Source organism: Argiope bruennichi, chromosome 5 (genome assembly GCF_947563725.1).
Source record: "Argiope bruennichi chromosome 5, qqArgBrue1.1, whole genome shotgun sequence".
Taxonomy (NCBI): domain Eukaryota; kingdom Metazoa; phylum Arthropoda; class Arachnida; order Araneae; family Araneidae; genus Argiope; species Argiope bruennichi.
Genome location: NC_079155.1, coordinates 40,606,057 through 40,630,222, shown reverse-complemented (window position 1 = coordinate 40,630,222; position 24,166 = coordinate 40,606,057). Strand labels below are relative to the sequence as shown.

Here is a 24,166-nt window from a genome sequence, read left to right as displayed (position 1 = left end):
CACAGGTGAACCACGCTTTTTTAAAAACTATTTTATCCCCTTTCTGTAAGTAATCTAATATTGCGAATATTGAAATGTTTAATTCTGTTTAATTTAAATAAATTAATTGCTTTCTTAACTCAATTATAATTATTATTCCTTTTCCAAAATTCACTTCATCCCTAGACACCGTACACTACATTTATGTCAGAAATATGAAAGGATTCCGAAATTTTCTATTACCTGTTGCTGATGATCGAACAGCAAACTTCCGCTGAGTTACTTCCTCTCCGAAGATATCCTTCAAGTCTTGCGTAATACTGTGACAAATTTTATTGGGCAAAGGTGTTTTCTCCACAATATGTGCAACCCTGCACAATGATGTGTCAAATTAACATAATATGAAATCAGTTAAAGTAATTTCAAAATTATACATTTAAAATTTTGCAAAATTCCAAAATTTTACCTATTTTTTCCTCAAAGCAAATAATTTTGATAAATCATTTTTTTAGAGTAAACGATGCATAAAAAGTTAGAAAAACATAAAAAAATTTCAATGATTGATATTCATACAATTAGATTTTAGTTATCTCCAAATAGTTCAATACACTTACTTGATGCAAACTTGCTTTAAATCTCCATTTTGATTGCCGCTGAAAGAAAGTTCAACATTCAATATTATATAAATTGTATAGTGTTCTGAAAATATGTAAAATTCTTTTAATTAATATTATGTCTGAAAGCCTTACACCGGAATTTAAGCCTGAATGTTATCCCTTTAGCACCGTATTTTGTGATTTTTGGAAATTGGAATATAGATTTATTGCTATATTCCACGATTTCTGCAGTTTGATCTGTTTACATCTTACTATTATAATATTGAATAATTTCATAATAAGTTAGATAAAAAACAATTCACTTAAATTCAAAAATATTTAGATCCATTTCATGCTATATGAAAAATTCTGCAGTTGAAGATTAATAACCATAATTATTTATTACAAATATAAAATTGAGGAAGGGATTAAAATATCGGAATCAGAATCTAAGCTCTACAGGCCAAATTGGCTGATGGAATTGCATTTCTCTAAACATAATATTCAAGAAGGTTTAAATTGAAACGAATCATTAAAATTGAATTGGAACGTATAGTAATTTGTTAGCAAACAAAAAAAAAAGTGCATTGCCAAATATAAAATTAAAATGTTGAAAGAAAATTTTAGTCACAACTTCCAACAAGACTTGATGTAAGAATACAACGGATCAGCATTGCCCACCTCAGTTCATTGACTTTTGCCAGAAAGCGTCTTAGTATAATGTAATTAGAAAGTAAAATTTATAAGCCTCTAAATAATTTGTATTTATGCTTTGCTTTATTTGAACATAATAGTCAATTAATACATTAAAAAATGCACCGATTCTTTTGACGCAAAAAAACAAAAAACAAACAAAAACAAAACAAAAAAACTGGGATTTGCTCTTTCGATAATGACACAGACAAATATGCGGAGGATTTTCTTTAACTCTACGACGGCGGTGAACGTTTGTATATACTAATATATTATTAAATATCTCATACAACTTTTATAATATTCTTTTTATTCAGAAAAAAATAGTAAAGGAATCTTACTATGCCACATCTTCCAAGTGTTTTACTGCTTGCAAAATTTCGCCTGTCAAAAATTCTTGATATGCAGCAGTTGTCACTACAATACCTTTGGGTACAATAAACTATATGAGGGAAGAAATATTATTATTATTATTTTGGTTGTAATGAGAAAAAAAAATTCATGATTAAAAATAGATTTTATACAGAATGTAATTCCATCATTAACATACTGATTTTTCCTTTTTGCTCAGTTGTGTCAACATTCCCAGAGATGAGCCTTTTCCTCCAGAAATTTCCCCGAAGTGAGAAGTATCATCGGTGAACTTCACCGTCAAAGAAATGCCTTTAGAAAGAAAAATCATTCAAAATTTGAATCTGTTTGCAAACACTTTTATTTAACTTGTCTTGTATCATATTTATAAAAATGGAAATTCGTAATCGACTTTAACTCATTTCCAAACTCCCTAGAGTCCTGAAATTTCGTACAAATGTCATTATGTTAATATTTTAAACTATAATTATTGATTTACTAACTAATCAATTGATTTTGATTCATTATATATTCCAATCACTGGCGCCACCTAGTGTTAAATTTGTGAATAGATTAATTCGGACTCTATAATCTTTATAATAATGGTGAATTATAAATTAACTATAAAGAAAATAATTGTAGTGATTGGTATTCAGTTACTGTATGTTGATTACTCGTAAATGATCCTGATGGACGATTTGGTGTTGTCCTTTGAGGAACATGTTTGAAGAGCCGAAGAGTTCTCAATGCACCCTACCTCCGAGCTGAGATAAAACTGAGATAAACTGGGTGCTCAGTCATCTTCACTTCGTTTTTTGAGAATCTGAGACTAAAAAGTGGAAAGCTGCGCTTTGAATCCTAAAGAAATCAGTTGCAAAGCAAAAGCCTGGAATTATCTGTACCGAATGAGTATAGACGGGCATGAAAGAGTTAAGACAAAGGCTGACAAGGATAGCGCGTGAATTCCGTGAGTATCTAAAAATAGAATAGAATTCCAATAGCACCAAAGTGCTTCCTGCAATAATTCAAAACATTCTAAAAAATCTCTACAATATTGTTCGATGTTCTGAATTTTGTATAATATTATGAATTTATCATAGCAGTATTTTTGAAAATTTTTAGTTAATAGGGTAGTGTAGATATTTCAGAAAAGAAAGCTTTGGATTATGATCGCAATAGAGGCTGAGTTACACTGTCAATTTTAATCTGCGCTCAAGTCTCATATTTGTATATAAAATAATTTCCGGATCTATATTTTAGTTATATAAAGATGAAGAAAAGAACCTTATCATCTTTTTAAAAAGATATTAGGAAATAAAAGAAGGGTTTTAATAGGCAGGAAAAGTTACGAATGAATATACAGATACTGAAGTATAGAAAACATTGCCTTGAGCCCAGATTAAAAGACATGTGAAGAGTGGAAAAAATGTTTGTTATAGTGAATCTTGCTTCTTACTATATCAAGTAGATGGGCGAGCTAAAATATGGCAGGATAGGCATGTGTTTATGAAACACTCCAGTCTGATAAAAAAAAAAAAAATTAAATTCGAGCCGTGAAATTATTTCTTATATTTGAGGTTTCCAAAGATTCATTCGATTTGTATGGATTTAACTTTAATTCACTATAGCCAGCCTTAACATCATTTGTAATTTATTTATTTCTTAATGTAAATTGTTATATTTCAGCAAGACAATAGGGCAGATCTAAGAGAAGATTCTTAATTCGTATATGTTTCCTTCATAGTTTTATCCAGTAGCTTGCAGGCCGCGGTGGCCTAGTGGTAAGGTCTCGGCTTGTCAGCCGTAGGGTTTCAGGTTCGAGACCCAATTCTACCGAAGAACCTCGTGTAAGGTGGTCAGTTGCACGTTAAATCTGTCATGCCAAACGTCCTTTCGCTGGTGTGGTGTGGAGATGGGGGTGCCAGCTCAGGTGTCGTCCTCGTCATCTGACCGCGGTTCAAAATTACGAGGTCCGTCCCAAAATAGCCCTAGTGTTGCTTTATAACGGGACATTAATATAACTAAACTAAGCCAGTAGTTTGAAACTAATTATGTACATAAAGGAAAAACGTTTTTTCAATTCTTGGAAATGTCGTTTTTCAGTAGAAATAATTATAGGCACATTATATTAACGTAGGCGATATTTAATATTAAGCGTGTGCTAGAGATTTATCTCCAAAGATTATATGTTAACCCTATTAGAGCAATCTATTGTCACGATATTTCCCACGATGTTCTTCGATATTCAGAATACATATCAACAATATTGTAAGGATATCGTAACAATGTTTCAGAGCATTTTGTGCTAATAGTAAGGTATTTTCTCAATTAAAATTTAAATATTGTTACAAAATTTTTCTTCTACAACAAATATCGCTAATCAATTGTAATAGCGCAGCACATTTAATCTCTAATAGTTCAGCAACTTGCTTGCTTGCTAATCCTCTAGTCTTTTTACTCGTAGGCGACTACGACCACTCTCACACACACAATTTCCGCCGATCCACACACTTCTTCCGATACACACGACTCGACTTCCTCGTAACTTCTGAGTGCCCGTCTTTTATAGTTCCGGGAGGCGGGGCTAGAGTCTTCCAGACCAATCAGGGCGTACCTGGCTGTACTTCGGGTCTTACTAGATGGATCGTGAAACTTCTAGAACTTTCCGGTATTATCCATTTAGTCGCCAAACTCGCCAAATTCGTCGCCAAGTCGCCAAATGGTCGCCAAGCTCTCAGGTCATTTACGCGGCAGCTGCTCAGCACAGATCTTACAACGGTGTTTCTCACGATGACACTATTCATGGCCGAGTAGCAAAATTACAGATTTTTAACATTGCTCCCCTCTTTAAAGACTGACGTCCCGGCAGTCCCATTTCAATCCAGCAGCTGGCGTAGGCTTCCGAGCGATGTGATGATGTTGATTCATTTGGCGACTTCCGCACTTTCGAAGATGACATCATTCGCTAATTTGGCGGCGATTAACGATCCATCCGAACCTTCTCAATGCTTTTGACACGGATCTCTTCGTCGTTTCGGATGGTACATCCAGACTTGATTCCGCTCCTTAAAATGCAGGATGTCCCATGGAGCCAAACATGGTATCGCAACAGGACTCTCCGAAACGAACTCAAGCCAGGATGGTAGGTTGGTCATTTTGAACTTTCTCCATCGAACCAACCGAATATCAGGGTGGTCCAATAGTGCCTTCAGGTGTCCACTTGAAAGCCAGGGATTCGCCTTCATTGCCAGATCTTCCACGGGAATATTCCCGCTCATTTCCAGTTCATTCTCGGCACTCGAGAACTGTCCACAACTCTCAGTACAGGATCCTTTGAAGAGCGCATCTGCCTTTGCTGGAAGGGTTCTTCTGCGGCGACGTAATTTGTCCGGATACACAGGAGATTCATCGGCTCCTATTTGCTTGACACTCCTCGAAAAATCCACAGCAAGGCCGGATTCTCGAGGGAAGTCAAGGCCGTGACTACAGGAATCAGCGATTCCAACCACGTTGTCTTCTTTCGTATCATAATGCAAGGAAACACTAAGAGGCTTGCTAAGAGGTTGTCCCATCGACCTTCGGGATGAATCCAGTCCAAACAGGGTCTCTTTAACACCTGCATTAATAGGCATCGAGCACGGGTCGCCACTAACAGACCCGTCCAAACAGAGTTCATCTTCTCCATCCCCAAGTGTTTGCACTTTCGATTCCACTTCAGGGGACTCGTTCGGAGAAGCCTGTTTCAGCCCTGCAGATATTTGACAGTCTCCCTGTTCGTGCATCTCCTCATTGAACTCCAGTTCATCCTCAGGATCGCTAGGCTCCTTTTCGGTGACAACGGTCTCCATTCGATCTTCAGTCTTTTCTTCTTTCACTTGGCTCTCGCTGTTTCCTTCAATTTCTTCTGTGATATCATGGACGTCTTCGGTTTTGTTACTTTTATCTTCTAAAATTTCTATCTTGAATTCATTCTTCATTTTCTCATATCCGGCTTTCAATTCATCTTGTCCTTTCTTTATCTCTGCCATCATGGCAAGTAACAATGCGAATTTTTCATCCATTTTTCTGGTTCAAGGCATACACAGGAAAGTCCAACTAACCCCATTCCTGACACCAAATGTTACAAAATTTTTCTTCTACAACAAATATCGCTAATCAATTGTAATAGCGCAGCACATTTAATCTCTAATAGTTCAGCAACTTGCTTGCTTGCTAATCCTCTAGTCTTTTTACTCGTCGGCGACTACGACCACTCTCACACACACAATTTCCGCCGATCCACACACTTCTTTCGATACACACGACTCGACTTCCTCGTAACTTCTGAGTGCCCGTCTTTTATAGTTCCGGGAGGCGGGGCTAGAGTCTTCCAGACCAATCAGGGCGTACCTGGCTGTACCTCGGGTCTTACTAGATGGATCGTGAAACTTCTAGAACTTTCCGGTATTATCCATTTAGTCGCCAAACTCGTCGCCAAGCTCTCAGGTCATTTACGCGGCAGCTGCCCAGCACAGATCTTACAACGGTGTTTCTCACGATGACACTATTCATGGCCGAGTAGCAAAATTACAGATTTTTAACAATATGTTTGCTAATGGCAGGCATTTAATATATAAGTGTTGTATAGGCTAATATTTCACTGCAACATATCACCATTTTTTGGTCCATCGTGATAAAAATACTAGATTTAAATAAAGAATAAAAGTGGGCTATATTTTATTAGTTGTGTTTCAAATACTTTGAATATGCTATAAATATGCTAATTACAGGATAATTCAAGCATTTAGCTTGATTTTTAACAATATCATCAGACGACTACTATTATTATACATTGTTATAGAAACGTTTGTTAAGAATTCATTTAACCACGTGATCTTCCTGGGCGGAGCTAGCTGCCAACCATGTAAATATCACGTGGTCTCCCTGTAGTATATTTTTTTTCCAGCAGAAGGGAATTTGACTCCTGTACTAGGGGGGATGTGATCTCGGCTCTCTTTCTCTCTCTCTCCCGAGAAATTTTATGTGTAGTTATCTAGGCCTACTACACTATGGCGTAATCACGTGCCTTTTGTTGTTGATGTTACCAATAAACCACATAAAAGACAACATGTGTCTTCAAGTCATTTCATTCATGCAACAATCTTCACTATCGAATAAATTATTATGTAATCATGAGATGCAATAATTTTTTCAACATTATTTTACAATAAAAATTCTTTATTACTGATAGCAGGTCAATAGAATAAATTTTATACTGAATGAAATCTCTAACACTTATTTCTTTTAATGACGATGTCAAAATTACTGTTATTACAGGCGATGTGAAAATTATTGCTATTACACATTGTTAAAGAAATGTTCTTATGCAATAAAAATTCTTTACTATTAAAAGCAGGTCTGGAGAACAAATTTTATATTGGTTGAAATCTCTAACATTTTAATGACGACGCCAAAATTACTATTATTACAGATGATGTGAAAGCTACAGTTATTACACATTATTAAATAAATATTATTATGTAATTAAAATTCTTTAGTACTAATAGCAGATCAATAGAACAAACTTTATACTGATTGGTATCTTCAAGACTTATAACTTTTAATGATATTCAAAATAATGAAGTTTCGTTAATGAACAGCTATTAGTTTAAATAATATACTAACTGTCTTAGTACTTTCTAGACTTACTTTTTGGAAACTCAGGGGAGGGCAAAATCCTTACATTTCGCTTTGGTTCTTTGCGAACTTCCCTGAAAAAGGATTCAGAACATTAGAATAAACTCAGAATGCGTCCTGGCATAGGGGTAGCGCGTCTTCCCCGTGATCTGGGCGTCCCGGGTTCGAGTCCCGGTTTGGGCATGGTTGTTCTTCTGTTGTTCTATCTGTGAGATGTGTGAATGTGCCCTCCTGTAAAAAGGGGTTGTGAAAGCGAATGAATGATGCGTGAGTGGCAAAGTCGTACTCTTGGCCCTAGTTGGCGCTGCTATAAAAAATAAGAGACGTTCCCCCTCAGGCTTAAATCGCTGTCTTCGTAACAGCGGGCTTGTCAGTGGCAAGTGCCATAAGAAACAAACAAACAAACAACAACAGAAATTCAGATAGCACTAAAACTTCAAAGCAATGAATGAGAAGGTTTAAATGACGTTTTGAAAAATGTACAGTTAAATCTACGCATATATAAATTAATGTTTCTTCGTATTTCATAAAAATCTGAAATTTTTTGTCCGACTTAGATGGAATGTGGCACATGTGATCTTCAAGATTACATGGAATCTATTATAAACTTTTCAAAATTAATTGAAATATTTGTTAATTAAACATAAGTATCCTTTGGTTTATATTGCAATATCTTCTGAAAATGCCATTTTACAAAAAAAAAAAAAAAAAAAAAAAGCACTATCTCAAAATTTGAAAACAAAAAAACAATTATAACATTTTATTTTAGCATCACTTTTTTCTTATTTTAATTAAACCTGTTAATTTTATTTGATATACAATCTATTTTTAGGTTGAAATTCAAATTAATATCACTGTTTCATCTGACTACTCAATCGTCTACTTTTATCAATGATAAATTTAAAAATTGCTTTCCTTGAGCATTAAGTCGTTGCATTTTTGCCTTCTCGTATACGTAGTATAAAGAATGCATAGTAATCGACAAAAAAATCGAATACGTGGTTTTGACAAATCTTAACGTTTTGGAACTGTTAGAGCTTAAGAAACGCATTTTTGGAAAATCTGTTCTGTATATGACAAAGGTAACTCAAAAACGCTTTCAGCCAGATGGATGAATTTTGGTATATGAACTTTACATCAAATTTTTAGATTCCTATCTAATTTTAAGCAAACTCCGCTTAGGTGAAGTCTGCCAGCTGTTCGAATGTAGGTTAACACAATAACTACAACAATAAGCGAACTAGATAGAAAACATTTAATACTCAGATTCAACTTCTATAGTGTACACTATAATATCTATAGTATCAAATTTTGAACCAAATCCAAGAAAACATTGACTGTCTGTCGGTCTGTACCTCAGAAACATGTAGCCTCCGTAACTGAAAAACGCCGAGACTTAAATATATTATATTTGGTAAATGATTTTGAGACTGCAAATAAAGTATTGTATCAAGTTTTTCTTTTAATCCTTCAAGAAAAACGTGTCTAAAACTCAAATTTGATTTTCGGATACTTTTAATCCTAAAAAAACTCGCCAAAGATCACACGTAAGATTCATTAAAAATGCTAGATACACGCCAAAGTTTAATATTTCTTAACTATTGAACGCCAATGCCATGCAAGATGTTCTCTGAAATAACACCTTTATTAGAAAGGATGCGAGAAAGTTTTGAGGAGACTATTCCTGCTGGTGTTTTTCATAAATATATTGAGAAAATAGTAAAAGTTCACAGTTAGAAAGAAATAGGAACAAATGTAAAACTAATAGAAAACTACAGTATATATTTCCTTAGTATTATTTATATATAAAAAGATCCTTTAAAGAACTTTTATAGGTAGTTATTATTTTTATATTCATAAGTAAATCAAAGTTACATGATAGTGGATTTCTAAAATCATCAGATGTCTTGATTATATTGAAAAATATTCTACTGAAAAAAAAGTAGCCCCCCAAACTTTTGCTGGTTCATATCTACATCAAGTAATCGTAATTTATTCTTTAACTAGCCGCCTTTGGCGACCAGCCGGTTCGCCAATCTTAATGCTCGTTAAAATTTTAATAATTAAATATTTTATGTAATTCCTACTTTAATAGCTTCTTCATCAAATATTTTAAAGCTTCAAATTTTGATAGTCATGTAATTCCCTCATAATAAAAAAAGTCCTTCAGCCATAACATAATATGTATCTCTCTAATTTTCTGTTAGTTCCGGTAGAATTTATGCTTAAAATTAAAATGGAAATGACTAAACTGCAATTAATATAATAATATTTTTTACTGAAACAAAGCATTTTTTTTAATAATATGATTACTGATAATAGAGTCACTGAGCGTTTAAACTTTATGGGCACTAAAAAATATCTTTCTTAAGTTATGTAATATCTCAAGAATTTGTCAACAAAATTTTCTCAGATTCATCATGAACAGATCGATTCATTAACAATGTTTAATTTTAAATGCATTAAACTTTAAGAAAATAAAATGAATCGTTTAAAATAATCGGTCGAAAACAGGTTTAAAAAACTACTTAAAAACGATGTACTTAAAACTATTAACATATAAAAATATATATATATATAACTAAAATACAATTTAATTACAAAAGCATGCAACTAACCTAAAAATAATTTAAATAATTGAAAACAGGTTAAAAAAATCTACTTAAAAAACGATGTACTTAAAACTATAAGCATATACAAAAAATATATAACTAACATAAATACAATTTAATTACAAAAGCATGCAACTAACCTAAAAATAATGTAAATAATTGAAAATAGGTTAAAAAAATCTACTTAAAAAACGATGTACTTAAAACTATAAGCATATACAAAAAATATATAACTAACATAAATACAATTTACTTACAAAAGCATGCAACTAACCTAAAAATAATTTAAATCGTCCGTTGATAACGGTTGTCATGGCAACAATCGGAACAATGCGCATGCGTGAATTTTCTCCGCCGGTTACGTAACGCAAATACGTGATTTTTTTTCTACGCCAGTTGGGGTAACGCTATGCGGATTAGAAATTTTTAATTTCCTTTATTCTGTGTTATTTTAATTCAAAAGTACTTCAGAATGAATCTGAAACATGAATTAATTAACAATGTTTAATTTTAAATGCATAAAACATTAAGAAAATAAACAGAATCGTTTGAAATAATCCGCCGAAAAATCTTAACCCTAGCCTCATTACTGTTGGGAGAAAAAAACCTGATCATTTGGCGGTGGGGAAAATGGAAGATTTTTTTGGCGGAAAAGTTGGCGTTGGGGAATATGGAAGATTTTTTTGGCGGGAAAGTTAGTTTTTAATTAATAATTAAAATTCTAATTAAAATTTCAAAAAAAGGGACCCCAGGTGCACATTCCCGACCTCTAAGGTATACATGTACCAAATTTGATAGCTGTATGTCAAATGACCTGGCCTGTAGAGCGCCAACACACACACACACACACACACACACACACACACATTGAGCTTTATTATAAGTATAGATTTAAAGCAGATGTAACTCATTTCGTTTCTGTTAATGGAAGTGCTAAGAAAGGAATTTCACTAACTTTTAATCACTGGGAGTTGAAATTGTTTGAATATAATAAATATAATAACCTTTAAGAATTATAATTTCTATTTACCATTTCCATATTCTCACAAGTATTTTTTTAAATATTGTAATAATTCAAAGAATTCGAGAGTAAAATTTAAAGAAGAAATTCAATTCAATTTCATATATTTGCATTATATATTATGAAAGTCGTATTCTATTTGTGATTTCAGAGCTTACGCAGATGGGAATAAGCTCAAACTTCATACAAATATTTTGTTTTCGATAGAATACGAAATGAAAATTTTGACAATTTATAAGAATAGCTTTATTTTATTACTAAGGAAAATAATTATGTAATTAATTGAGACATATTTATTAAATGAAGCTGTGACATCATCTCCCGATTTAGAAATGAATTTCAAAATATTTTAACAACGAAAAACATTGTTGATAGCAGAGACAGTTTCAACAAAGCTTAATACTGTTACTTGTGCATAAATTATTGTTCCAAGTAAATTAGAAACAGATTCTAACAATGGTTTTTACGCAATCCAAACAATTACTAAAGGCGTTATTGTTACGATTCATCTTCGACAATCGTATTCTCACCACATCTTGTACAGTAGTGGGTAAAACATTTCTAATTCTGATAAATTTTCTATGAAGCACGTTTAAAGCTTACAGTCTTCTTTCCAACCCAGGTTAGTAATTGTTTACTTTGAATGCAACAAGATTTTAATGAAATTAGACAGAAAGCGTATCAGTTTGAGGCACTGTAAATTTCTTGCTCTTTCCGAGTTTGAAAAAGTTCTTTTCAGTGTTGTTGATTGTATTGAAGCTATAACTATCAAATTTTTACCTGAAGACTTGAGATGTTCAGCAACACTTCAGAAAAACGGCATTGAATTGAATGAGAGTTTTGTTTACATCGAAGCATATGATAATTTATCTTACCCGAGAAGTAATGTGACACTAGGTGTATCGTGAGATACTGATATCAGTTTATTAAATTTATTTGTCTAGTGTTCTATTTTATTTTTCAATTTCATATAATGCCGGGTTTACACTCGGCCAATTATAAGATGGTCAATAGGCAGAGCATGAGTAGAAAGCGACTGATTTATGTTTTCCACAGTTTCATAAGATAGATTCATACATTCCATTCATGACTATAAATTGCCGTTTTGGGGTCCCTGAAATTTTCTTTTTCACTGAGTATCTTATTATAATGATGGACCTTTACACAAAGAAACATGAATTAAAAAAACATACCGAAATTTGGAAAATTTATAAATAAAAGGCAAATAAAATGAAACACACCCATTATTTTACCCATATTTTATTTCACCTTTTTCTAGTTGCTTTTACTTAAATGACTCATTACTCCGAAAGAATCGTTCATGTTTAAATCATCTCTGTTTGAATTTGGTACAAATGTTTAATTGCTACATTGATATAGGCCTATTACCTTTCATTTCACCTTTTCCTGCCAGTTTCTGCTTAAATGACTCACTGTTCCGAAGGAATCATTCATGCTTAAATTATCTCTGTTTTAATTTGGTACAAATGCTTATTTGTCTAATTGATATAGACATAACATGATTAATATAACACGGAAAAATTAACAAGGAATGTCAATTCAACATGGATGTGCTAAAGAAAATTGAATGACTTAGCAGATTTATAAGTGACTTTAGAACTGGACCTTAAGTATATGATAATGCCTTTACAGTTATTATTAAAGGATTTATTAGGATTAAATAAAAGGTAAATCTTATCTTACATTTCCCTTAACAAAATATATGTACAAAGTGAGTCAAAAGAATACCCTGTTTTCACATCTCTACTGTAAGATAGGTGTTTGTGGCATTTATTTCATAAATACATGCTGGAAAAAATATTATATAGGAATTTTCAATATAGGTATCATATTTTTTCTTTCTCATTTAAGTAGTATGGAGAAAATACTGTAATTGTCAAAAAATTCGAACTTTTTTCACATTTTCATATATTAGACCTCCTTGTGCTCGAAAAACACATTTTTGCGAAATGTCTGTCTGTCTGGGATAAAGATAAATAAAAATCGATTTGGGTAAGATGGATGAAATTTGGTACATGGATTTGAATCCAAATTTGTGGATTTCTATCTTGTTTTGAATAAAATCCTTCCAGATGAAGTCCGTTGGCCGTTTGTGCATAAGTTAAGAAGATAAGTACAAAACAAAAAGAACTAGATGAATAAAATTCGGTGCAAAGATTTAAAATATCTAATGCAGATAACTATCTAATTTTGTGCCAAATTCAACTAGTGATTGACTGTCTGTAGGTCTGTACTTTCATAAACATGTAGATAAATCAAAACCGAAGTGATTTTAAATATATCAAATTTGGTTATGGCATTTTTTGATTGCAAATGCAATTTTGTATCAAACTTTGGTTTTAATCGGTTGGAAGAACGAATCTAAAACTCAAATTCGATTTTAGGATAATATTAACCTTATTTCAAGGATTAATCGCCAAAATAAATTGCCAAGGATGATTCGATAGAACTGATAAAAATGGTGTATGGCGCCAAAGTTTAATATTTGATACCTATTGTAAGAAAAAAACTATTGCAAACCTATTGTAAGCTATTGTAGATAATACAATAAAGGTGTATTTTCCGAGATATACCAATCTTATATACCATCTTTATTGGTGAGAATGCAAGAAAGTTTGGGGAAGACTACTCCCGCTGGTTTAGTAACCGACCCCTTGATAAACTTTCCGAACTTATATCTGTAGATACTGACAATGATAAATGTGATACGGAGAATTATGAGAGAGTGTCGTTGGGTATGTATGTATTTAGATGAAATCTAAGCACCTCAGAAAAAAAATTGTTGATGTGAATAACATAATATCTATTGTTCTCTTACTTTTGCAACCAGAGATATGATGATGTTAGAACACCCATTCGACAATAACAACATATGCATATAGAAGTACATTCACATATTTGAATGATATAAGAAAGAAAATTTGTATCGTCATATAGTGCACCATCTGTAAACCGTCATCAATACAATACGAAAAATGCTTTTAATATTTTAATGTTACGAATAGAATTAATAAAAACTTGAATTTGAATGATTGCTGTGATTAAAAATTGTGTTATCACGAATAGGCTATATATTTTGAAAAATTCTGAATCAATTAAATACACTTCTTATTTGTTATTAAATACACTTAATTAATATCTTACGAACGTTAACTCCAATCTGCTTGTAACAAAGTATTCAGACCAGTTTCTGTTTTTCTACAACGAAAAATCTATATACAGTTTAATGTTTACTTTCTCTTATACATAGTATAGAGAAATTATAGTTACCGTCAAAAAATTCGAACTCGAGATTTTGATGAATCTTCGCATTTTATACCTATCTGAGTTTGACAAAACCTTATTTGGAAAATGTCTGTCTGTGACAAAAGTAACTCAAAATTGCTTTCAGATGGTCAAAATTTGACATACAGTCTTTACCCCAAATTTGCAGATTTCTGTCAAATTTGAGTAATATGTATTCAGATGAATTTAACAAGATCATTACTAAACAAAGGAGACGATAAAATTCGGTAAACATAGATTTAACATCTATAATGTATTTGTCGAATTTTGAGTCAAACCCAAATGGCTGACTGTCTGTCAGTCTGTACTTTTAGAAACATGTAAATGCGATAATTGGAAAACACTATGACTTAAAATGATCACATTTGGAATGAGAGTTTGTGATTACAAATACAGTTAATTGTCAAATTTTTGTTTCAATCGATTCAGAAAAAAATGTGCCTAAAGCACAAATTTGATTTTGGATACTATTAATGCATGTAGAGATTAATCGCTAAATAACTCGCCAAGGATAATGCGATATATTCAGTAAAATGGCCAAATTACCGATAAAAGTGAGTATTTTGAAATTATTGTACACTAAAGCCACGTAAGACGGTCTCTTGCAGAATAAGTTTATTAGATAGTATGCAAGGGTGTTTTTTTTTTGAGGGGGGGGAGGAGACCACACCAATGGTTTGAATATTCTTCGCATTGAATCAAAAATTGGTAGCGCGATTGTCAAGCTGTTAAACTGAGCTGTTAATAACTAGCAAAGTTTAGAAATTTCTATTTCCATCACCACAATGACATACTGTTCCCTGCGTTTAGTATGAGAAAAACCGTATTAAAAAAAAAAACAAACGCGAATTTGGCGTAAGTAATTTGGTGGAACTTTACATGATTTGGCGATTTTTCGCTTGCTCCCGGCTAATGGAAGAGTACCTAAGCGTTTAATAACTCTCAAAGTTTGGAAATTTCTATTTGCATCGCCACAATGACATATAGTTCACTGAGTTATTATGAGAAAAATCGTATTTAAAAAAAAATTGTCACCTCAAACAAACTAACAATAATATTTAATATTTAAAAAGAATTAAGTGTAAGAAAGAAGGGCTTTAGAATATTTTTATTTCAACGAATAGAATTGATCTTAACTTTTTGTCATAAATTTCAGAAATAAAGATAAGGATAAAAGAAATGGATTTTGAAGCGATTACCTGCCTCATTTTGTTATCTAAACAACATGAACAAGAAAAAGGTAGGTAAATTAATTTTATCTTTTATTAGAATAAAAGAGAAATTGGAAGGATTAGAGCAAAACAACAAACGGTACGTGTACCATTTCAAAAAAAAGTTAGCGCTGAGACTTCTTTATAGTAACATGAATAAATATTTTGAAGCTTTAATGTCAATCTCATTCATTACGCATTTTGTGCCCACACATATACTTCACTTATAGTGTTTGGCGATAGGCCATTAAAAAATTATTAAAATTTGTCTATGTTGGCATCACTAATTTTTTGCTTCGATACTTGTACATTAGCCGAGTAACTTAGGCTATTTTAATATCAGCCACCCACCATTGGCGAGCATTAGTTACGAAAGAGTCTATTATCATGTGATTTATCATGATTAATAGCTGGAATGCGATTAATATACAATTACTTTTATTTCTTTTGTAAAAGCAGTTCACCGAATACTTTTGGAAAACAGATATTCATGTAAATAGTGCAGTTATGGGATTTAATAAATAAAATATTAACCAATAAGATTATTTGGTACAATTCTTCAACCATTTAAAAAATCTCATTTTCATATATTCAAGAAATTTCCTCAAACGATACATTCAAAGATGTACGGTAGTAATGTGACAAAACTGGCGAATCTTTCATCAAATTTTCTGATCAACATCAGCATCAAAGGTTTGCCATCTTTAATCAAATCTCAAATTTTTTAGAGAAATTGCTTGAAAGATTTGAAATTTGTAAGTAATAGTATTTTATGAACATTATCAAAATCAAGATGGCTGTTTATGTAATATTAGTGGTGAATTTGGGTTTGGCGGTTCCTTTTGATGCAAGAGCCATAAATTAATATTGCCAAAGAGGAGATAGTTGGCATGCAACTGAAAATTTGGTACTCAGTTTTTTTTAAATTTCAGCTCAACCTAAATTATTCTACCATTAATAATTATTCAGCGAAAAATACTTTAATCGGAGGATTTCCTGGTTTAAGATTGCTTTATTACTTCTATGTCCCGGAAGCCAAGAAAGTCAGAGGAGAACTTACATTTGGTTTTATTTTTGTCGATACGTTTTCTTATATGTCAGTATTATAAAAACTCCAGAAGCAAAATGAGGTTAATTTGTAGAAAGAAAGAAGAATAAATATTCAATGCATAAGTCTTTTATTGATCAAACAATTCAAAGTTAAAATGAAATGTTTTCAAAAGAAGAGCTAAATTAGATATGCTTAATTATGAAATGAAAAACCACTTTATAGCTTTTGAAGCTTTTATATGAAACTGCAACATACTGAACGCCACTAAGTCATATTAAATGTCATGGCAGAAGCGGAATTGCAGAAAACAATAATCATGTTTTGAATAACGTAAGCTTTTTGGTGTTAAAGTAAATTGATATGGCATGGAGAAGAGAATGAGCAATTATTAAAGCTTCGGCAATACAGCTTATAACGCAATTCAGTAACGAATTTTTTTAAAAGAATCACCCATTAAGAAATCGTATATTCATGATAAAATAATTCATTAATATAGTAGATCAATCGAGCTTTCCTATTATTTTGCTGTACATTATATGATATATATGCAGACAACATTAAAAATTTCGGGGGCAGCGAAATGTAGCTGACTTTAATAAATTCAATTCATGTGCAAATCTTTTCCGTGGAGAAAACTACCAATCAAAAAGCGGTACAGTTGTAAGAACGGGTACCATTTAGCAATTTTCCGCCAAATTTTTCTCGCCAAGCCCCGCGGACGCTGTAATCTTCAGAATTTTATTTCTCAATATTATGACTATTTTGGCGACTTTATCTTTAAAGTTTGGAGCCAAATTTGGCAGAACCCGTCCCTAGGATTTAGCCCAAAAAGCTATCAGATCACTATATTTCTTTTTTTTTTTCTAAATATACTGGTAATGCTAAATAGTATGATACTGTCGCCATACAGGAATTTTTAAACGATAACTCATAAATTTAGTGATGAAGAAGTAATTGATCGAAATAGAAGGATTGACTGCTATCTCAACCATGGTAAAAACTTCAGAATGCATCGGGCCTTTGAATGTAACTCATAACGAAATTTATAAATAATAAATTTATTTAATAAATGACTGAATTTTAATTATTTTAATAAAAGTCAACCTATGTAGTCAACTTTCATTTGACAAATAAATGACCCAAAATCTTTTAACAGTTGAAACTATTGTTGGTAAGAGAATGAACTACAACAGACAGTAATATTGTTCTTTGATTGTTCTATACTTTGTTTAAATTTTGATTTAAACAACGCATATCACAAAATCGTAAGAATGTCCAAAACCATTACTGATAGAATTCATCACCTGAAAGCGTCTTACCTCCGTCATCTTGAGATGTTGCAGCATTAACATTTTGAGCTGCGATTAAAGAGACGAATATCATGATTTTAAAATGTTTGCAATAATCTCTTCAATTGAGGTAAGTTATAAAGATCTTTTGCATACTTTAAAACTTTGCAAATTTGGGTAAAAGTTGTTTCAATAAAAATCACGGAATTTCGTCCTTCTTCGGAATATGAACATTGAATATGAACTTAGGTGAAAAATACGAGACCCTTGTTTTCAATTGCTTCATCTCCATAACTGACAGTTTAGCTTTTGTGGAATAAAATAAAATAATGATGAAATTAATTCAATTTATATTCGCTTTCTGGCAGTTTGCCTCGAATTATTCTTGATTTTCAACTTGATATTGTGAAGAAGTGTATGAGAGAAAAACAAAAATAAATGTGGAATTACAGATTTGTTTCCAATTTATGCAAGTTTGTTTATTATTGAGATTTAAAATATCACGAGATATTTATTATCATTTTATGAAATTTGCAGCTGAATGTTTAATTTTATTTTTCCAAGACTAACGAAAAAGTGAAGTACTTAAAGATATTCGGTATGGTGACGTAATTTGAAAGTCTTGGTTTTAAGCTCGAGGACTATATATTTTTGAAAAATCATCATCAATCGGATTTGCCTCTGACTTCACTTAGATAACCATTATTCTAGTGAAGGTAAAATCCACCATTTGAAAACATACAAAATTTATATATTTGTAAAACATTATCAGCCATTGTTTTTGTCACTGACGTCACTTAGATAATTATTACTGTAAGATGAAGGTAAAATACATCTTCTGAAAACGTAAGGAATTTGAAATTAAAGCATTTAAAATCCGGATAAAGATTGCAATTCTGAGAGGTACAGTTGTGTCGCGATATCTTATAGCATTAATGTTGTTTTCTTATTAATTAATGGTGAAAAAGCCGAAACTCGCCAAATGCAGCAGCAAATCCAAATTCGCATTGCACCTCTATGAGCATGCTCGAGCGCGCTTCTAACATACGAGCTGTTTATATTGAAAAATTTCAAAATTATTGATGTTCAAGATGAAAAATACAAAGATGAAAAAATTGTCGCAAAGTAGCGCCAATCCTTCACCTTAATTAATAAGTCCTGGATGCTGCATGTTTGCAATAACATAAAACTACTTACTCAATTATTTTGAATTATTTTAGAATGATTTAATGCCATTCTTTACACTTTTCACCAAACTGTCAATATTTTGGTCAATATTCTTAAAAATAAATACTATCAGAAATCAGTATTATGAAAAAGTTAAAAGAAAAAACCAATTCACAGAACTATTAATATCATTAAACTCATTTAACATAAAATTCAGGTTTAATTGAAAATTGTTTAATAAGATCTTAATTTCAATTTACATAATGGTCCTTTGAATTTATTCATGATTCTGTGAAATAAGAATTAAAAATTAATTTCATTTTACTAAAACCAGTGTGTGTGGTCTCTTCAAAACTTTTTCGCACATACTTTTTAATATTATCTCGCATAATGGTATCCAAGAGAACTGGGCAGATAAAATTTAGCACTTAGTTTTAACATCTATAGTGTAGACACAATAAATTTTGAAACCAAATGCAAGATAACATAAGATAAGAGTTATATAACAACATCCTGTTGTTGTTTCTAATGGCACTTGTCATAGACAAACCCATTGATTTTAGAAGTCAGTGATTTTAAGCCAAGGGGACGTCTCTTGTTTTTTCAGTAGCGCCATCTAGAGCCAAGAGTACGACTTAGCTACACACACGTCATAATCCTTTTTGCAGGGCGGACTTCATGCATTTCATTCACTCATCCACAGATCGCAATTTAGACCTGAATCAGAAAACGATCACCCCTGATCCAGTACCCCTTGTGGTATTACTCTCTACATGGAGGAATTCGTGACCACGATAGATTTATACGTGCGCCAACCATCACACACACGGGAAGTCTTCGATTGGCGGGGCTCAAACTCGCAATCCAAGGGACGCAAATCCAGCGCCCTACCACCCAGGCTATCCCGGCCCTCATAACATATTATATAGTTTGACGATTGAAATCGCAAAATTGGCGAAATTTTTTCTTCAGGCTTTTTGGTTGACGTTGCAACAGACAATTACCGATTTTCGGATGCTTTTAAACGATTAATACTGACCGCTTGTCAGGGATTAACGCCAAAAAAACTCGGTAAATGATCCAATGATAGATTCATTCAAAATGCGAAATTCGCACCAAAGGTTAAATGTTAAACGCCAAACATTAAAGTTTCGATTTGTGCCAAAGATTAAAATTTCTTAACTACTGTAGGCCAATGCTATGTAAGGCATTCTGAGGTATAACACCTTTATTAGAAAGTATACCAGAAAATGTTGGATAACTATTCCCGCTGGTTTCCTTTAAAAACATATCAATAAAAAGAAGTTTCTCACAGTTGCAAAAAAATCGGAACAAAATCTGTTTTAAAACTAATTGAAAATTACACTTTTAAATTCCATATATTCCCATACATATTATTTGTATAAAAAAAACAAGAGCACTTTTATCTGTAGTTATTATTTTTATCCTCATGATGTGAACTAAACTGATAATGGAGTTCTAAAATCATCATATATCTTTAATAGGTTCTAGTGTAGATTTGGGTGCCCCTTCGATTGGCGTTAAATTTCTGAGATGAAGCACTACTTCTGGTTTCCATAATGTTTTGTTTTCATTGGCATTATTGTTGGGTTACCGAGTGAAAATCTTCTTGACGCCGATCTTGGCGTCAAAAAAATCGCCAAATAATCAAGGGGAACGCAATTGCAAAGTTTTACCTTTATTATAATAAAAAACATCAAAATAAAAATAAATTATGCTTCCAAAAATTTCGCTTTTATTTAATAACATCAAGCAATCAAAATTTGTACTTTAATTTAAAATCGAAGATGTAATTAATTCCTTTTTTGTCACAGTGGACAAAAGAATATCACTAACTTTTAATCATTTGGCGTTGAAATGGTTTGAGTATAGTAAATAAAATATTCTTTAAAAATTATAATTTCGAATTACCATTTCCGTTTTCTTACAAATATTTTTCAAAATATTGCTTTAATTCAAAGCATTAGCAAGTAAAATTTAAAAATGAAATAAAATTCAATTTCTTATGTTTATATAATTTAAAAATCGTACTCTGCTTGTGATTTTAGAGCTTAAGCAAATGGAAATAAGCTGAAATATCATACAAATATCTTCCTTTTGATAGAATACGAAATAAAATTTTGACCATAGAAATAACCTTATTTTTTTAAAGATAAATGATTTTGTAATTAATTGCGACAGGTTAATAAAATGAAGATGTAAAATCAGCTTCTGATTAAGAAACGAATTTTAAAAAGCTTTAACAATGAAAAACATTGTTGAAGTAGAACCCATTTCGATAAGGTATAATATTGTTTCCTGTGTGTAAATTATTGTTCCAAAATAATTAGAAACAGTTTCTAACAATGTGTTTGAAGTAACCCAAATATTGTTCAAAGGCAGTATTGTTAAGATTCATCTTCGGCAATCGCATTCACACCGCCATCTTTCAAAGTCGTGGATCAAATGTTTTCAGTTCTGATAAATTCACAAGAAAATCCCTATAAAGTACGTTCAACGCATACAAGGTTAGTAATAAATTCCTTTAAAAGCACCAAGAGTCAATAAAATTAGATAGAAAACGCATCAGTTTACGCTACTATAGATTTCTTGCTCTTTTCGAGTTTGCAAAAAAAAAAAAAAAAAAAAAAAAAAATCTGTCTTGTTGACCATATCGAAGCTCATTTTATATTACTATCAATATCTTACCTGAAAACTTCAGATGCTCCCTAGGAGTTCAGAAAAACGGCATTTAATTACAATTTTGTTTACATTCTATTTTATGATAGTTTATATTACTCGAGATTTATTGTTTCGCGGGACAAGATATCGGTTGATTAAACTTAGATTTATTTATCACTTCCATGTAAATTAAAAAATAATGCTAATATAATTTATACTTTGTTGCATTTTTATTACTTACATGCAAATAAATTATTTCATAAAGTTTATGTTGAATAATTGAAAAAAAATGAGTCTTGATATCAAGCATTAAATATAAAAGTTTTAACAATGAAAAACATTGTTCTAAGAATTTTGAACAATTTATTTATTTAGAAACAGCTAGGCCTCCTTATCAAAAGAAACCTCCAATCGTAATTTAGCATTTCAATCTACTGAAATAGTATTCAAAATGATTAATAAAGAAATCATTTTTACAGGTAACTGACATCAATATATTGAAGTATTTCTCTATCCAAAATTAGTATTGTATTCAAATTTTAAAGGTGGAATTTGAAGCCCATTTGCTAAGTAATCATGAGTATCAGAAAATGTAATGGAGCTGTAGAATGAAAAAAAAAAAGAAAGAAAAGAAAAAAAGAATCTAAAACCGATTTCGTTATCATAGAGATAAATAGAGTTTTAGCATTTGTCAACAATATCAAAAGAAAACGATTCTTTAAACTGAGTATTTGGATTCATTCTCTTGCATGTTGACGCCTGGAAAACTATGTGTCAATTAACGATTTAAGTTTTCCATGGGTATTATGATTTAAGATACAAGTCTGATTTGCTCCCTAAGCTTCGTATATATTTGAAATTAAAAATTTTAAAAAATCTTTCGAATCGCTATCAAAACCAACACCAGAGTTATGGAGATCAAAAAGCAAAAATTACTAAAATTTATTCACCGTTTTCCTGTTCTGAATATATGTAAAATGATTTAAAAGTGAATGAAATCAGTTTTGAACAGTTTTTGGAGTTTACGAGTCTATCTCTGTATGATCCAACTGCTGTAATTTTTAAGCCCTCAATTCTTTTAGAATTTTTTTTTTTGAAATGTTAAGTTTGCTCCTTATAATCTTCGAAGGCAAAGCTATTGAACAAATTAAAAGCAATTCAGAGAAGGGTCTCAAATATAATTTGTACGTATTGCATTTCATTTTATCTTTCCCCCGCAATTTTTGCTTAAATGGCACACTCTACCGAGGGAATCATTCATATTAATATAATCTCTGTCATAGGCTCTGGACATAGGCTTAATTGCTTCAATGATATAGGCATAAAATAATTAAAATAGCAAGAAAGAAATGAGAAGGAATTTTAAAACAACATGAAGGGGCTAAAGAAAATAAAACGGCTTTGCACATTTATGGGTAGTTTTATAATTGTATCTTAAGTATATGATGATTCATTTGCAGTATTTGGTCGCAGAATATTGAAAGATTGATGTTTATATTAAATAAAAGTTTGACTAGTTTTCAATAAATGAGAAAACCCCTTACATTTTACTTAACGATATTTATATCCAACGTGAGTCTAAATAATATCCTGCTTCTAAAGCTCTTTTGTAAGACAGGTATTTGTTGAATTTATTTGAAAGGTACATGCTTCAAGAAACAATATATAAATATAAGCATTTTCAATATATGTATCATATTTTTAATTTCAGTTCTGATAAATTCACAAGAAAATCCCTATAAAGTACGTTCAACGCATACAAGGTTAGTAATAAATTCCTTTAAAAGCACCAAGAGTCAATAAAATTAGATAGAAAACGCATCAGTTTACGCTACTATAGATTTCTTGCTCTTTTCGAGTTTGCAAAAAAAAAAAAAAAAAAAAAAAATCTGTCTTGTTGACCATATCGAAGCTCATTTTATATTACTATCAATATCTTACCTGAAAACTTCAGATGCTCCCTAGGAGTTCAGAAAAACGGCATTTAATTACAATTTTGTTTACATTCTATTTTATGATAGTTTATATTACTCGAGATTTATTGTTTCGCGGGACAAGATATCGGTTGATTAAACTTAGATTTATTTATCACTTCCATGTAAATTAAAAAATAATGCTAATATAATTTATACTTTGTTGCATTTTTATTACTTACATGCAAATAAATTATTTCATAAAGTTTATGTTGAATAATTGAAAAAAAATGAGTCTTGATATCAAGCATTAAATATAAAAGTTTTAACAATGAAAAACATTGTTCTAAGAATTTTGAACAATTTATTTATTTAGAAACAGCTAGGCCTCCTTATCAAAAGAAACCTCCAATCGTAATTTAGCATTTCAATCTACTGAAATAGTATTCAAAATGATTAATAAAGAAATCATTTTTACAGGTAACTGACATCAATATATTGAAGTATTTCTCTATCCAAAATTAGTATTGTATTCAAATTTTAAAGGTGGAATTTGAAGCCCATTTGCTAAGTAATCATGAGTATCAGAAAATGTAATGGAGCTGTAGAATGAAAAAAA

The 24,166-nt window shown here is 31.4% G+C and overlaps 1 protein-coding gene across 1 annotated transcript in view; it reads right to left on the bottom strand.

Annotated features, from left to right (window-relative positions):
* The window catches only part of LOC129969413 (uncharacterized phosphotransferase YvkC-like), a 152,549-nt gene that overhangs the window by 42,499 nt on the left and 85,884 nt on the right, over nucleotides 1-24,166 (bottom strand). The window contains exons 12-16 of the mRNA XM_056083977.1: nucleotides 7,308-7,369; nucleotides 1,819-1,931; nucleotides 1,610-1,710; nucleotides 594-632; nucleotides 223-350 (exon numbers count right to left, since the gene is read on the bottom strand). Coding sequence (XP_055939952.1) covers nucleotides 223-350; nucleotides 594-632; nucleotides 1,610-1,710; nucleotides 1,819-1,931; nucleotides 7,308-7,369 — 443 coding nt within the window. The remainder of the gene's footprint in view (nucleotides 1-222; nucleotides 351-593; nucleotides 633-1,609; nucleotides 1,711-1,818; nucleotides 1,932-7,307; nucleotides 7,370-24,166) is intronic.